Here is a 16,876-nt window from a genome sequence, read left to right as displayed (position 1 = left end):
TGGTTTTCTTTATCATATGCCCTTTCTTTTGCTTTTATGCTGTCTTTGACTTCCCTTGTCAGCGACAGTTGCCTCAGCCTCACTTTAGAATACTTCGCCATCTTTGTGATGTACCTGTCCTGCACCTTCATAATGGCCCCCAGAAACTCCAGCCATTGCTGTTCTGCCATCATCTCTGCTGGTGTCCCTTTCCTATCAACTTTGGCCAGTTCCTCTCTCATGCCTGTGTAATTCCCTTTGCTCCTCAGTAATGCCAATGGATCTGGCTTTATCTTTTCCCTCTCAAACTGCAGGGTGATTTCTATCATGTTATGATGACTACCTCCTAAGGGTTTCTTTTCTCTTACATGAACTTGTAATTAAAAGATAGTCCACATTTCCTATTACTTCTCTTGTCCCCTGTGTTCTTCCTCATGCATCTGAACTCCAACATGTTCAGTTCTGTGTTTGGGAATACTCTGAGCCATGATGAAGGCTAGTTTATAAACTGTAGGCTAGATAGATATGTGTCTCAAATATTTCAGTAAAAAAATGCTCTATTTTGCTGAATGGTATTTTTCTGACTTTATTTTAACTCTGATCCATTTATAAAAATACTGTACATGAGTTAATCATGATTAAAACAATGAAGGGCCATCAGGTATTTCAAGCATTCATCATTCCCGTTGAATATTCCAGTGCTTGTTTCTTCTTCTGCCCATAATTAAGTCTATAACTGAAGTTTTAAAATATCACACAGGTATTTAACAAAATCAGTATTTTTGCATACAATGAATGAAATTTTCAATTACCCTGTTTTTTTTCAGGAGTGGGAGCAACACTACTACAACTATTGATGATATCACTGGTGTTTTTTACACAATTCCACGGAAAGAACTTTTCATTTCAGATAATGCAACAATATGGGTGGAAACGATGAATATGCATCAAAAGTCAAAGTCCATAACATTGATACCTGCTAAGTCAGGTAATACTTTCAAGAAACTGATTCATGTTGATTATTTCCTGTAAAGAACATACATTTAAAGTATAAATTGTTTATAAAAGTTTATAGGATACAAGTTTTATCAATTTATGAAATCATACAGATCAAAAACCATCAGAGCAGATATAAGTAAAAGTTGCAGGTTATGAGCAAACACAAGGAAATCTGCAGATGCTGGAAATTCAAACAACACACACAAAATGCTGGTGGGACACAGCAGGCCAGGCAGCATCTGTAAGGAGAAGCACTGTCGACATTTCGGGCTGAGACCTTTCGTTAGGCCTAACTGAAAGGAAAGATAGTAAGAGATTTGAAAGTGGTGGGGGGGGGGGGGGTGGGGGAGGAGATTTGAAAGTAGTTGCAGGTTATGACTATTTTCCCTGAAAAGCCATGATGTGTTTTAGGTACAGATGTCAATGCAAATGTTGAATAAACTCTGAACACTGTTCTTAGAAAATCACTGTGGAGTACGTGAGATACTGCATGAATGAGAAGTTTCTCTTTCTAGTGAATGAGTAAAGCATTACTTAGAAAGCTCTTGGCTAAAAACTCCTGGAACATTTTCAGTATTTCAGGAAACTTTGATTGGGACTCCTATTTGTCCAGATGAATGAAGATGTAAGCTTGGTTTAACATTACTTGAAAATTTGACGTACACTTGTGACACTGAGGTTTATTTTAATAAATGTTTTCCACTGTAATTCTATTTACATTCAGAAGGTTACTTTGAGCAGGGCATGCATGGCTGACTTTGGCTGAAAGTAAGTTAGAGGTGGCACAGCGGTGCAGCTAATAGAGTTACTGCCTCACACCTCAATCAGCCATGTTTCATGCAATCTGTGTGGAGCCTGCAAATTTATTCTATGATTCCTCAGATTGCCTCCTAGTGCTTTAGATAGCTCCTGTATCGCAAAGACGTGTGTAAATTAATTGGCCACTATAAGTTGCCCTAATATGTAGGTGAGTGGTAGAATCTGGTTGGAGTTGATGAACGTGCAAAAGGAATGCAGTGGAATGAGTGGAGGTTAGCATAATTGCATGTTTGACAGTCGGTGCGGATTCAGTAGCACAAGACTTCCTGTGCTCTGTGATTTAATGAGCCCATGCAGAAACATAACTATGTTATAGACCAGTTGTTCAAAGTTCAAAGTAAATTGTGTTCAGAATTCAAAGTAAATTTATTATCCAAGCACATACTGTATGTTACCATTTATATGATAATTCCCTGAAATTTATATATTCTTGCAGGTACTTTCAGGGGAAAAAAAGAAACATTATTTAATTTTATGAAATACTATACATACACAGTCAAAGAATGACAAACAACCAGTGTGCAAAAGAAGACAAAATGGGCTGATAAAAATTATACTGAGAACATGTCCTTGAAAGTGAGTTTGTAGGTTGTAGAATCAGTTTGTAGTCATGGTGCGTGAAGTTATCATGCCAGTTCGGGGGCCTGATGGTTGTAGGGTAATAGTTGTTCTGAACTTGGTGTTGCAGGAACTAAGGCTTCTATACCTCCTGCCCAATGATGGTAGGGAGAATAGGGCATGACCTGGATGATGGCGGTCTTTGATAATGTTTGCTGCTTTGTGTGGCCGTGCTTAGTGTAAATATACTCAATAGTGAAAGTACTTCGCTTGTGATGGACCAGGCTATATCCACTTCTTTCTTTAGCTCTTTCCATTGCTGGGCATTGGTGCTTCCATACCAGGCTGGGGTGCAACCAGCTACAATATTCTCCACTGCATCTATAGAAGTTTGCTGATGTTTTTGGTGACATGCCAAATCTACCAAACTTCTGAGAAAGTTGAGACTCTGTCCTGCCATCTTTGTGATGGGACTTATGTGCTGGTCCCCAGACAGGGTTCCTGATGTGTTAACACAAAAGACCTTAAAGCTATTCATCCTCTCCACCTCCATTTTAATTCTGTCCTTTAAGCAGCTCAGTTTTTTTTAAATTCTTACCTCTGTGTCCTTACTTTATACAGTTCTTTACTACTAGTCTCAACTGAAGTCAATGACTTCATGTCAGAAACAAAAGCCAGAGCAGGCCACTCAACCACTTGCACTTGCTTTGTCATTCAATAGTTATCTCAGAGCCACTTCCTGTACTAATCCTACATTCCTTAATACCTTTAATACTGAAAAATTAATCAATCTTTGTCTTGAAATGTACTTAACAACTGAGCCTTCACAACTCCCAGGAATGAGAGAATTCCTACCGTTTAGGTGAAGATATTTCTTCTCATTTCAGCCTTGATTGATGACCCATTTTGATACTGCGACCTCTGGCTCGAGACACCCCAGTCATAGAACTGTTCAACTCTGCATTAACTCTGCCAAACCTCGTCAGAGTTTTGCATGATCCAATAAGATCACGTCTCAGTCTTCTGAACTCAAGTGATTATGGGCCAGGTTTACTTAATGTCTCCTCAATTGATAAAACCACCATTCCACTAATTGTTCTGGTAAATTTTTACTACTACTACAACTACTACTAGTACAAGTATACATTTCTTTAGCTAGGCATACCAAAGTTTAGATTTATCTCATTGGGAATTGGTTTATTATTGTCACATGTACCAAGGAAAACTTTGTTTTGCATGTCAACTATACAGGTCATTTCACAAAATAGTATGTCAAGGTGGCACAAGGGAAAAGCAATATCAGAATGCTGAATACAGTATTATATTTACAAAGAAAGTACAGTGCAGGTAGACAGTAACATACAAATGGTATGTTGGCATTCATAGCAAAAGGATTTGAGTACAGGAGCAGGGAGGTTCTACTGCAGTTGTACAAGGCCTTGGTGAGACCACACCTGGAATATTGTGTGCAGTTTTAGTCCCCTAATCTGAGGAAAGACATTCTTGCCATAGAGGGAGTACAGAGAAGGTTCACCAGATTGATTCCTGGGATGGCAGGACTTTCATATGAAGAAAGACTGGATCGACTAGGCTTATACTCACTGGAATTTAGAAGATTGAGGGGGGATCTTATTGAAACGTATAAAATTCTAATGGGATTGGACAGGCTAGATGCAGGAAGATTGTTTCTGATGTTGGGGAAGTCCAGAACGAGGGGTCACAGTTTAAGGATAAAGGGGAAGCCTTTTAGGACTGAGATGAGGAAAAACTTCTTCACACAGAGAGTGGTGAATCTGTGGAATTCTCTGCCACAGGAAACAGTTGAGGCCAGTTCATTGGCTATATTTAAGAGGAGGTTAGATATGGCCCTTGAGGCTAAAGGGATCAGGGGGTATGGAGAGAAAGCAGGTACAGGGTTCTGTTGGATGATCAGCCATGATCATACTGAATGGTGGTGCAGTCTCGAAAGGCCGAATGGCCTACTCCTGCACCTATTTTCTATGTTTCTATGTAAGGTCTTGGTGAGGTAGATTGTGAGGTCAGGAGTCCACCTTATCATACCAACCAGCGGTCCTTTCAAGAGTCTCAGAACAGCGGAATGGAAACATAGAAACATAGAAAACCTACAGCACAATACAGGCCCTTTGGCCCACAAAGCTCTGCCGAACATGTCCTTACCTTAAAAATTACCTAGGGTTACCCATAGCCCTCTATTTTTCTGAGTTCCATGTACCTGTCATTAGATTTCATATGTCATTAGAAACGGGGATGGTGCTGGAGGATTGACGTATTGCTCATATTGTTCCATTGTTTAAAAAGGGTTCTAAGAGTAAACCTAGCAATTATAGGCCTGTCAGTTTGACATCAGTGGTGGGTAAATTAATGGAAAGTATTCTTTGAGATGGTATATATAATTATCTGGATAGACAGGGTGTGATTAGGAACAGTCAACATGGATTTGTGCGTGGAAGGTCATGTTTGACAAATCTATTTGAATTTTTTGAAGAGGTTACTAGGAAAGTTGACGAGGGTAAAGCAGTGGATGTTTCTCAGGTTGGAGGCCAGTGACTAGTGATGTGCCTCAGGGATCTGTACTGGGTCCAATGTTGTTTGTCATGTACATTAATGATCTGGATGATGGGGTGGTAAATTGGATTAGTAAGTATGCAGATGATATTAAGATAGGTGGCGTTGTGGATAATGAAGTAAGTTTTCAAAGCTTGCAGAGAGATTTAGGCCAGTTAGAAGAGTAGACTGAAAGATGGCAGATGGAGATAATCTTATAACCTCTATCAGGTTCGTCGCTCCAAGGAAAAAAGGCTGAGTTCACTCAACCTATTCTCATAAACCATGCTCCCCAATCCAGGCAACATCTTTGTAAATCTCCTCTGCACCCTTTCTATGGTTTCCACATCCTTCCCATAGTGAGGCGACCAGAACTGAGCATAGTACTCCAAGTGGGGTCTGACCAGGGTCCTACATAGTTGCAACATTACCTTCTGGCTCCTGAACTTCATCCCATGATTGATGAAGGCCAACGCACCGTTTGCTTTCTTAACCACAGAGTCAACCTGCACAGCAGCTTTGAGTGTCCTGTGGATGCCTGATGATGTACGTCTTCAGGCTTTCATATCAGCTACTCAATAGAAGAGGGAGAAAAGAGAATGTCTGGGGTGGGAGAGATCTTTGACTATAATAAATGCATTTCCAAGACAATGAGAAATGTAGTCATCAGTTATAAGAAATTTTCTTCAAATGAAAAGAATGTATCTCCTGTAACTACAATTTTTATATATTAATTTTAAAGCAACAGTAAACTTATTTCACTTTGCTGAAAGAATGTAGTTACCTACACAAAATGCTGGTGGAAGGCAGCATCTATAGGAAGAAGCACTGTTGACGTTTTGGGCCGAGACCCTTCATCAGGAATGTCGTTACCTTTCTGTTTCTAAACATATGTTCAAGGTACTGGTGGAGTGCCTTTTATTTAATAGCACCAACTTTGCTGATTTTTTTTTACCACAGACCATTAGTTTAAATTAATCTTAATTATTAAAGCCAATGATTTTTTTTGTCACAAAGTTGAGGACTTTGTCTGAACCATTAGGCAACCCTGGCTGTGTAAAATAATGAAAGTTACAAATTTGCATTTGCTGTTCAAAACCTATTTTGCTTTGATTGTTTCAGAGAGACCAGAAGCACCATCAAACTTAGAGTATTCTTGGCAATCTGGAGGGCTACGTCTGAAAAGGAAAACTTCAAAAAGTTATCTGTATCAGATATCGATCACAAAAGCTGGGACTACAGAGAGGCAATGCGTGAGTCAAGAAAATCCTTGGAATGACATACTAAATATAGATGTGTAAATTATGGGTCTCTCAAAATAGAATGAGAAGGAAACCATAAGTGTATAAAAAAGTATGTCAATTTAAAAAGGTATACCATTTTGATCATGAACTTTGTTCAGGTAGTACATTTCAGTCCTTGAAATATCTCAGAACACTTCGCAAATAGATGTGGTGTATTACATTTAAAGGACTCTGCAAACAATATTGAAGTGAGAATCTACTGAAGGTGATCTATCTTCACGCCACCTGCTAGTGTGGAAGTTGTATCAAGGCAAGGGTTAAGATAATATCCAGACAAGGATAGTGTCAGGCAAGAAAGGTCTTTTAAGAAAGTTTTTGAAGAGTATAGCAGCCCTTTGTACAGTAGTGTATTGCAGCCATTTGGCCAAGAGAGACAAATTAAGGATGAAAGCCACATAAACCAAGAAAGGGACAATTACTAACTTCAAAATATCATGAGTTGTTATAGAAACATAGAAAATCTGCAGCACAATTCAGGCCCTTCGGCCCACAAAGCTCTGCCGAACATACCCTTACTGTAGAAATTACCTAGGGTTACCCATAGCCCTCTATTTTTCTAAGCTCCATGTACCTATCTAGGAGTCTCTTAAAAGACCTTATCATATCCGCCTCCACCACCGTCGCCGTCAGCCCATTACACGCACTCACTACTCTCTGTGTAAAAAACTTAAGCTTGACATCTCCTCTGTACCCACTTCCAATCACTTTAAAACTGTGTCCTCTCGTGTTAGCCATTTCAGCCCTGGGAACAAACCTCTAACTATCCACACGATCAATGCCTCTCCTCATCTTCTACACCTCTATCAGGTCACCTCTCATCCTCCGTCGCTCCAAGGAGAAAAGGCCGAGTTCACTTAACCTTATTCTCATAAGGCATGCTCCCCAATCCAGGCAACATCCTTGTAATCTTGTAGTTTCTGGAGACTTTTAACACTTGTGTTGTGAATGGTGATTTATCCTGCAAGTAAGGAATTTGAACATATTCAAGGTTACCAATTGTTCAAAATCTGTAACTGTTATCAATTCTGTGTAAAAACAGCATTTCTTTGTTCAGACTTCAGAACAGTGTGGTGGCTGGGTCCATGCTGTTCTCCTTGTGCATGGTAAATAAAGTGTGATTGTGGGGCGAGTACAAGTTTTCAGAGCCCAGTTAATAGGCAATGACAATTGGATACAGCCCATTCATCACAGGAAGTGCCCTCCCCACCATTAATCACATCCACAAAGAGCAGCATCCATCATCGAGGATCCTTACCATGCACTCTTCTGGTTGCCACCATAAGGAAGAAGGTACAGGGGCCTTAGGTCCCATACCAACAGATCCAGGAACAGTTATTATCCTTCAGCTATCAGGATCCTGGTCCAGCGTGGATATCTTCACTCACCACAACACTGAACTGATCTTTCCACACAAACTATGGACTCAATTTCGAAGACTCTACAACTCATGTCTCTAGTATGTATGTATGTAATTATCTAATTATTTATTATTGTTCCTTCAGTGTTTGTCGGTCTTTGTGTGTAGTTTTTCACTGATTCTATTGTATTTCTTTATTCTACTGTGAATTTCTGCAAGAAAATGAACCTCAGTGTAGTATTTGGTATCATCAATGTACATACTTAGATAATAAATTTACTTTGAACTTTGAATGACACTAACAGGGAGATGATGGTCCAGTCAGCAGGAGCACATGCTCCTGTTTTGTGATGAGAGCTTTGTAGATATTGAAGGTAATTTTTCAACTGGAAAGGTAGGTCCAATCTTAATTTAGTATTTGATTCCAAGCAAGTATGCTTGTTCGACAGAGCTTATGAGTTCAGAATTCCAAATATGGAATTTGAAACCACATTCATTTCATTAATAAATGAACTGCTACAAACTAGAATATTTATGTGCAGAGCAAATGCACATGTGAATTTTAAATACATAGCAATAGTTGAGCAAGTTGGGGCTTTTCTCAGCAGCGAAGGAAGATGAGAGGTGACTTGATAGAGATGTACAAGGTGATAAGAGGCATAGGTAGAGTGGACAACCAGAGACGTTTCCAAGGGCAGAAATGGCTGATACGAGGAGACATAACTTTAAAGTGTTTGGAAGAAAGTATATGGGGGATGTCGGAGGTACAGTAGATATTTTACAAAGGGAGTAGTACATGTATTGAACATTGCCAGGGGTGGAGATAGAGGCAGATACATTAGAGACATTTAAGCAACTCTTATAGAGGCATATGGATGAAAGAAAACTGAAGGGCTCTTTGGGAGGGAAGAGTTAAATTGATCTTGTAGTAGGTCTGTACTGTGCTGTACTGTTCTACACGCATTGGTTACTTTGTCAGGTACATCTCTACATCTGCTCATTAATGCAAATATCTAATCAGCCAATCATGTGGAAGCAACTTGGTGCATAAAAACATCGAGGCATGGTCAAGAGGTTCAGTTGTTGTTGAAACCAAACATCAGAATGGGGAAGAAATATGATGTAAGTAACTTTGACCGTCTAATGATTGTTGGTGCCAGACAGGGTGGCTTGAGTGGCTCAGTAACTGCTGAACTGCTGGGATTTTCATGCCCAATATTCTCTAAAGTTTACAGAGAACTGTGAGAAAAACAAAAAACATCCAGTGAACAACAGTTCTGTGGGCAAAAATGCCTTGTTAGTGAGAGAGGTCAGAGGAGTAAATTCACATTAGCAAATTTGCAGATGACACAAAGCTGGGTGACAGTGTGAAATATGAGGAGGATGTTAGGAGAATGCAGGGTGACTAGGACAGGTTGGATGAGTGGGCAGATGCATGGCAGATGCAGTTTAATGTGGATAAATGTGAGGCTATCCACTTTGGTGGCAAGAACAGGAAGGCAGATTACTATCTGAATGGTGTCAAGTTAGGAAAAGGGGAAGTACAATGAGATCTAGGTGTCCTTGTTCATCAGTCACTGAAAGTAAGCATGCAGGTACAGCAGGCAGTGAAGAAAGCTAATGGCATGTTGGCCTTCATAACAAGGGGAGTATAGGAGCAAAGAGGTCCTTCTGCAGTTGTACAGGGCTCTGGTGAGACCACACCTGGAGTATTGTGTTCAGTTTTGGTCTCTAAATTTGAGGAAGGACATTCTTGCTATTGAGGGAGTGCAGCGTAGGTTCACGAGGTTAATTGCTGGGATGGTGGGACTGTCATATGTTGAAAGATTGGAGCGACTGGGCTTGTATACACTGGAATTTAGAAGGATGAGAGGGGATCTGATTGAAACATATCAAATTATTAAGGAATTGGACACGCTAGAGGCAGGAAATATGTTCCTGATGTTTGGGGAGTCCAGAACCAAAGGCCACAGTTTAAGAATAAGGGGTAGGCCATTTAGAACGGAGTTGAGGAAAATCTTTTTCACCCAGAGAGTTGTGGATCTATGGAATGCTGTGCCTCAGAAGGCAGTGAGGCCAATTCTCTGGATGCTTTCAAGAAAGAGTTAGATAGAGCTCTTAAAGATAGTGGAATCAAGGGATATGGGGAGAAGGCAGGAACGGGGTACTGATTGTTGATGATCAGCCATGATCAGTTTGAATGGCAGTGCTGGCTCGAAGGGCCGAATGGCCTACTCCTGCACCTATTGTCTATTGTCTATTGAGTATGGCTAGACTGGTTCAAGCTGACAGGAAGGCAACATTAACTCAAATAACCATGCTTTACAAACAGTGGTGTACAGAAGAGAATCTCTGAATGCATAAAATGTTGAACCTTGAAATGCAAGGTTCAAACCGCAGCAGGATAGCACACCGAGTTTCACTCCAGTACCTAATAAAGTGGCCACTGAGAGTATATTCTATGTTAAAAACAGTAAGACGATATGTCTCAAAAAAATCCTGATGTATTTGGCCTCACATTTCATTTTTCGGGCAGGTGATAAGTCGATAGCCTGTTTTACAATCCATCTGATTTTCTGCTTCATTTGAGCTAGTGAAAGTATATTATCAAACAGAGTGCATGTCAACTCTCAGTCTAACAGGGTTCTGACTTCTTGTTTCAGAATGGGGGTAATTACAAAATAATGCCCCAACAATGTTAAATCAAATGCTGGGATTTATTGTTAGTAAAACAAGATACAAATAATAAAGTTCATAATATCATGTCCACAGAGGCCTCGTTCTCTTTCAGTTTTGATCCTTCATACAAATAAAGATATTAATCAGGAGGAAATGTAGGCCAATCAGCCCCATGGGTTTGATTCATCAATAAGGTCATGGCCGATTGATTATAATATCAATTCTACATTTGCGGATACCTCATAATTTATTACCCTTAAATTATTAAGAATCAGCTGAGTTCTGTCCTAAAAATATTCAAGGCTGTGCTTCTGCTGCAGTTTGAGAGAGTTCCAATTCTCCACCCATAGGCAGCACCCATGTCTCCATGTTGGAGGCATGTCATCAGAGACACCAGTATTTTGTGTGTCTCTGTGTGTTGCTCTGGATTTCCAGCATCTGCAGAACCTCTTGTGTTTCCAAATTTTCTCAACTCACTGAAGAGAGAAAAAAATAGTGTCATAAGTGGATGAAATCTTATTTTAACCAGTGGCCCTAGTTCTAGATTTTTCTAAGTTAAAACATCGTGTCACATCCACTCTATCCAACTCCTTCCAGATTTCATACATCTGACTATTTGCAAGCATATTTTGTGTAGTTGTTTTTTTTTGCCTGGTATTCTAAATGGGCTTGCAGTGTTGTATACGTGTGGACTGGGTGTCGAGCCACAGTGCCTGGGGGGTGGGGGGAAGTGGAACACAGCATCCTGGCTGGAGGAGTCAGGCTTGATGGTAGTTGATCATGGATTGATGGCATGAGCTTTTAAAACTTTTTTATTACAATACCTTTTTATTGTAATTTTGATATTATTTTTGTGTATCTAATGTGTACTTTGTGCTGTATGGGATTGGACTTTGTTCTGTACCTTGACTTGTTTGAATGCTGTTACATTTGGCTGTATTCATGAGCATTCATATATGTTTGCAATGACAGTTAAACTTGAATTGAATTGAATTTAGTAGTTACCTCACACTCTTCAAATTTCCAGTAGATTCAAGTGCAGTGTGTTCAAACTTCCTTCATTAGACATCAAGCAATTCCAGATATTATTCCAGTAAACCTTCTCTGAACCATTTCCAAGACACTAATGAACATCCATTTTCATATTTCATTCAACATCGAGGGAGCCCTTTTCGCCCATTAAGTCAGTGCTCAGTATTCCCCTCAATTATTTTCCTGTACTCTATTCTATCTCAAGTATTGTACACATCACTGCAGAGCCTTTCATCCCGACCCTACACATACTTGCAGTGGAAACGGTGAGCAGCTTCAAGATTGTGGGTGTCAACATATCAGAAGAGGCATCCTGGGTCCACAGATGCAACCATGCCAGCTTCTCTGCTTTTCTCTGCCGGAGAAGATGATATGAGCAAATAACTAGGAAAGCTGTAACATCAATGGAGCAATGTAAAGCTGAACATATCCTTATGTTCCTTATGCTATGTTACTTAGCAAGAATGGGCTCCAAGCATAGGGAATTCATCATCACAAATGGAATGCAACCATTAAAATCCTTTAGAAGACAAAAAAATATTTATAATCATGAATTTTAGAGCAAGGACACATTAATTATGCCAATATTTCCAAAGTTTAATTTTACAGGTTCTGAAGCACTTCTTGGATTGGAACGACAGTCTGCTTATGATTTTTGGGTACGCTGCAAAACCATGGCAACCAGCATCATTTGGAGTCCGTGGAGCAAAATGTACCATGTTCCTCCAGGTATGTACATATGACGTCTGAAATGCATATTTAAATATTTAGCCCATTTTGTTTGTGCAGACCTCACAGCAAGTAGGCCTTAAGATCAGTCAGGAGAAGCCCAAAGTTCTACACATTAATAACAAATAAGAGGAGCCATTATGGATTGAAGGACAAATAGTTGAAGATGTAGACAAATTCACCTACCTAGGAAGCAAAATCAGTAAATTAGGAGGTACAGATGAGGACATCAGAGCAAGGATCGGAAAAGCCCAACATGCCTTCACAACCCTGCGACCTGTTTGGAGATCTACGGCCATCTCTGTCAAAACTAAGCTCCATATATTCAGCTCCAATGTGAAAGCCATCCTGCTATATGGATCCAAAACATGGAGAATCACTAACACCAGCTGCAACAAGATCCAGACCTTTCTCAACAAATACCTCCGGCAGATCCTCTGCCTCAAGTGGTACGACAGAGTGTCAAACCTAGACCTATGGAAGAGAGCAAACCAAGAGCCCATTGTATTCCAGATAAGGAGGAGGAAGTGGAGATGGGTCGGCCACACCTTGAGGAAGAGCCAGTCGAATGTCACTCGACAATCACTCGAATGGAATCCACAAGGGAAGAGAAGAAGAGGTCGCCCAAAGCAAACCTGGAGGCGTAGGCTTTTGGATGAATTGAAAACCGCTGGTCAAACTTGGGAGACTGCAAAAACATCTGCTAGAGATCGCAGAAAGTGGAGGACTTTTGTTGAGGTCCTATGCTCCATAAGGAGCGAAAAGGATTAAGAAGAGATTGATAAACTGTTACTTGGTAACAACATCAAGGCATACGAGTGAAAGGTAGGTAGATGGTTTTGCAGTATAAATGAGCAACCTAAAGGTTAACTTTATTTGTCGACAGGAAAATGTATTGTCTGTGTCAAATAAATTCAGCAAGGATTGTGTTGAGTAACACGCAATTGTAGCCACATTTCCAGCGCCAACATAGTATGCTCACGATTTACTAACCCTAAACGTACATCTTTGGAACCAGAGCACCTGGAGGAAACACACAGTTATGGAGAGGACATATAAAATCCTTATAGACAGCAGCAAGACTTAAACCCCGATCTTATAGATATTACTGTAATAGCATTACACTAACTGCTAAGCTGCATCCTTTTTTTATTCTATGGGTTATAATAACCCATAGAAGAAGAGAGGGCAAGCTCCTGTCTCTTTGCTCTACCAATTCTCGTGCTTCCCCAAAATAAGTCAAGTGTGTCTACGTAGATTTTAATATACAGTCGGCCCTCCTTATCAGCGAGGGATTTGTTCCGGGACCCCTCGCGGATACCAAAATTTGCGGATGCTCAAGTCCCTTATTCAACCTCTCAATACGGTGGATCTTAGGACCCAGCGGAACCCCAAACCTTATTTAACCTGTCTCAGTGCGATGGACATTAGGACGCAGCGGTAGAGATCTGAATCCACAGCGTTTCTGTTCACGAAAATAATTACGATCGTGATTGAAAATAAAGTGGAAATAATAAAGCGATCTGAAAGAGGTGAAACGCCATCGGCCATTGGAAAAGCGTTAGGCTACAGTCGGTCAACGATCAGAACAATTTTAATGGATAAAGTGAGAAAGGCTGTGCCCCAATGAAAGCTACAATTATTACTAAGCAACACAGTGGTCTAACTATTGGGTTTTGATGATTTGGGTTTTTGATCCTCACATCAACCCAGCACGGTGGAGAGTGCACTCGATAGCGGCCTGTCACTGGATCGAACGCGGATCGAACACGGGAAGAAGTTCCCAAGCCCGGTGCTGAAACATACGTTCTTAAGTGTTTTATATATATAGAAAGGTAAAATATTTACTATATACTAAGACAAACATTTGACTAACTGATGCTAAATAATACCGGATGTATCTGTTCCGACTTACAGAGTAAGAGAACTTATGATTTTTTTCGATCCCGATCCATGATAACCCACGCACATCCTCCCATATACTTTAAATCATCTCTAGATTACTTATAATACCTAATACAATGTAAATGCTATGTAAAATAGTTGTTATACTGCATTGTTCAGGGAATAATGACAAGAAAAAAAGTCTGTGCATGCTCGAACAACGAGTGCTGGAAGAGTACTTCCGGGTTTTTGCGATTCGCGGTTGGTTGAATTCGCGCATGCGGAATTTGCGGATAAGAAGGGCTGACTGTACAAGCTGGTGCTTTTGGGGTGTTTTATGGCAGAGATGGATGTAAAAATACCCACTGATGAAAATGTGAAACACAGTCTTTTGCTAATTCACTGTTCATGTTTTCAACCCCTAACTATGCAGTTTGAATGATGTAGACCTTGTGTTATGTGATACTATCATGTGTGTTGGGTGGGGAGCAGAATAAGGACAGAATACCACCACCCAAGGTACAACTGGAAAAGTTTTGATAGGTTTGGATACAATAGGGTCTCTTAAGACCCTCTTAGATAGGTACATGGAGCTTAGAAAAATGCTATGTGCTAGGGAAATTCCAGGCAGTCTCTTGAGTAGGTTACATGGTCGGCACAACATTGTGGGCCGAAGGGCCTGTAATGTGCTGTAAATTTCAATGTTCTGTCTAAGCCCCACACCCTGGTTTGGCCAACTGTTAAACTAATTAATAAGATTGAATATTTCTCAGTAACAGATACTCAAAACTTTGATGTTGGGGTTTAAACAAGTACATTAATGAATTGTCCACGCATTTTAACTTGCTGAACAAAAAGTAATCAGAGGTAGGGTCACTGCATGGTTAAGAATAACCTGCAGCAAGATCTTGACAAAATTACTTCCTGTCAAACAAATGAGCACAAACACAATGTGCACTTCACCAGACAAAATGCATTTCATTGGCATGTTTTCATGCTTGTAATTCTGTGTCATGATGTAGAATTAAACTCTATGAGAAATATGAAATGCCAAGCTATAGGGTGGGTTGTAAAAATATACTGAAATAATAGTTAACATTGACATTAATTATATTCACTCTACTGGGAAAAACTGTGGTGACAATCAGCCATTTATAATTAATTGCAAACAAAGTTGTTCAGGTTTTGTAAAATCTACCTAAATTAATATTATTTTTGTAATTCAGCTACAAGGGAATCGTATGATTTTTTAACTACTGTGCAGTTTCTGTTCAAATCGGAAATATTTACTGTATCTCCAACTATTCTTAAAGCTTTGAGCAAAACTAGTGGCCAATAGCACACATAAGAACAAAGTAGACACAGAAAATGAAAGCTATTATTCATCACCGGCTGTATCTTTCATCTATTCCAGTGTGAAATATATGTAATTTAGCAATCTGGTGGAAATAAAATAATGAAAAACATTTTCATATGTATCAAATCATCAATCACAAAGTTTAAACAAATGTGATTTTTGATATTTTATCAAGAGGTACCTGGGAGCTGTTTTTAACCAGAGATTATCCTTGAACATTTGGGAGAGGTTGCCACCTGTAGCAAACAGACCACAGGGACTTCCCCTGTTTGGTTCAGCATTGGATGGCCAGATAACATTGCCATTTAACCGGGGTTAGACTCGAAGATATCCTGAGAGGCGCAGTGGCGCAAATCATTAATGAGGATTTCTTTCATTGAGACATGTAAAAAAAAGTTTTCTTTTGCTTTATCACAGATCTGAACAAGCCGGAGATTTATCTACTAGTTACTAAGCCATCATTGGAAACAGGGAAACGTCTGGTTCACTTGCGTTGGAAGGTACGTATATTAGTTTCAATGTTTCTGTTCAGGTCAATGTGATTATTAGCTCGTGGAGCTACTAAGCCCAGTTGCCCTGTTAATTAGTTATACTGTAGTATATGTGGGGGAGTAAATGCTTATGAGGTGTTTATTACAGAACATTTTCACCCAAACACAGGAATGACAATGAAAGAGCAGTAAGCATCCAATGAGTTTTGATTTATGCAGTGTTTAATAACTGGTTATGAACTAAAATCTCAGGAACAAAGAACACAAGTCATAAATGAATCAGAATCAAGTTTACTATCACTGTCTTGTATTCCACCAAATCTTGGGGCAAGAGGTTACAATGGGGTAAAAGCTTGGTCCATTTTCTCTGTAGTGTCAGAGGCTGAGGGGCAAACTGATAGGAGTATCTAAAACTATGAGAGCCATAGATAGGAAAGATAGAAAATTTTTCCCCAAGGCTGCAAATATTAAATACTAGAGGATATAGTTTTAAAGTGAGAGAAGGAAAGTTTAAAGCAGGTATGTGAGGCAAGTTTTTTACACTGGGGATAATAGGTGACTGGAACAAGGAAGAGGCATTTAGCAGACACCTGAACAGGAATGAATCTGAGTCTGCTGAAGACTGGATAAAGCAGCTTGCCTTGGGGATAGAGGACTGTGTACGTTTCTAGGTAGAAGGGAGGAATAAGGTTCGTATTGCTGTTGTTGTTATGTTCTGTTGTGCTGTGTTCTACCAAGCATTATGGGCATGCTAAGTTGACATCAAAATGTGTGGTGACTCTTGCAGGCTCCCGCCAACCCTTACCCCCCACCCCCAGCACACTCTTGGATTTGTTGTACAGATGAGTGGAATTAGTTAGATTGACATCATGATATGGAGGGTTGAAGGAAGTCGTCTTGTGTTAACTGAAGCTGCTGGAATCTGGAAGAAAAAGCAAGCTGCTTTAGGAAGTCAGTGGGTCAGGCAACATCTGTGGAGGCAAAGGGATAGATGAGGTTTCAGGTCTTCAGATGCTCTTTGACTCACTGAGTTTCTCCAGCAGCTTGTATTTTGCTCCTATATTGTTCAATATTCTTTCTAAAATAATGATGCAAAGAACAAATAGTTTTCCTCTGCAGTTGG

At 39.9% G+C, this 16,876-nt stretch overlaps 1 protein-coding gene across 1 annotated transcript in view; it reads left to right on the top strand.

Moving 5' to 3' along the window:
* Positions 1-901: 901 nt before the first annotated feature.
* Positions 902-16,876, top strand: part of LOC140728703 (interleukin-6 receptor subunit beta-like) — a 60,023-nt gene continuing 44,048 nt past the window's right edge. Inside the window, exons 1-4 of the mRNA XM_073047664.1 lie at positions 902-967; positions 6,043-6,173; positions 11,889-12,021; positions 15,680-15,762. Of these exons, the coding sequence (XP_072903765.1) occupies positions 916-967; positions 6,043-6,173; positions 11,889-12,021; positions 15,680-15,762 (399 nt within the window). The 5' untranslated portion in view covers positions 902-915. The remainder of the gene's footprint in view (positions 968-6,042; positions 6,174-11,888; positions 12,022-15,679; positions 15,763-16,876) is intronic.

The sequence above is a fragment of the Hemitrygon akajei genome, chromosome 6 (assembly GCF_048418815.1).
Source record: "Hemitrygon akajei chromosome 6, sHemAka1.3, whole genome shotgun sequence".
Taxonomy (NCBI): Eukaryota; Metazoa; Chordata; class Chondrichthyes; order Myliobatiformes; family Dasyatidae; genus Hemitrygon; species Hemitrygon akajei.
Note: the sequence above shows the minus strand (reverse complement) of the source record. Positions and strands in the feature narration are given on the sequence as shown.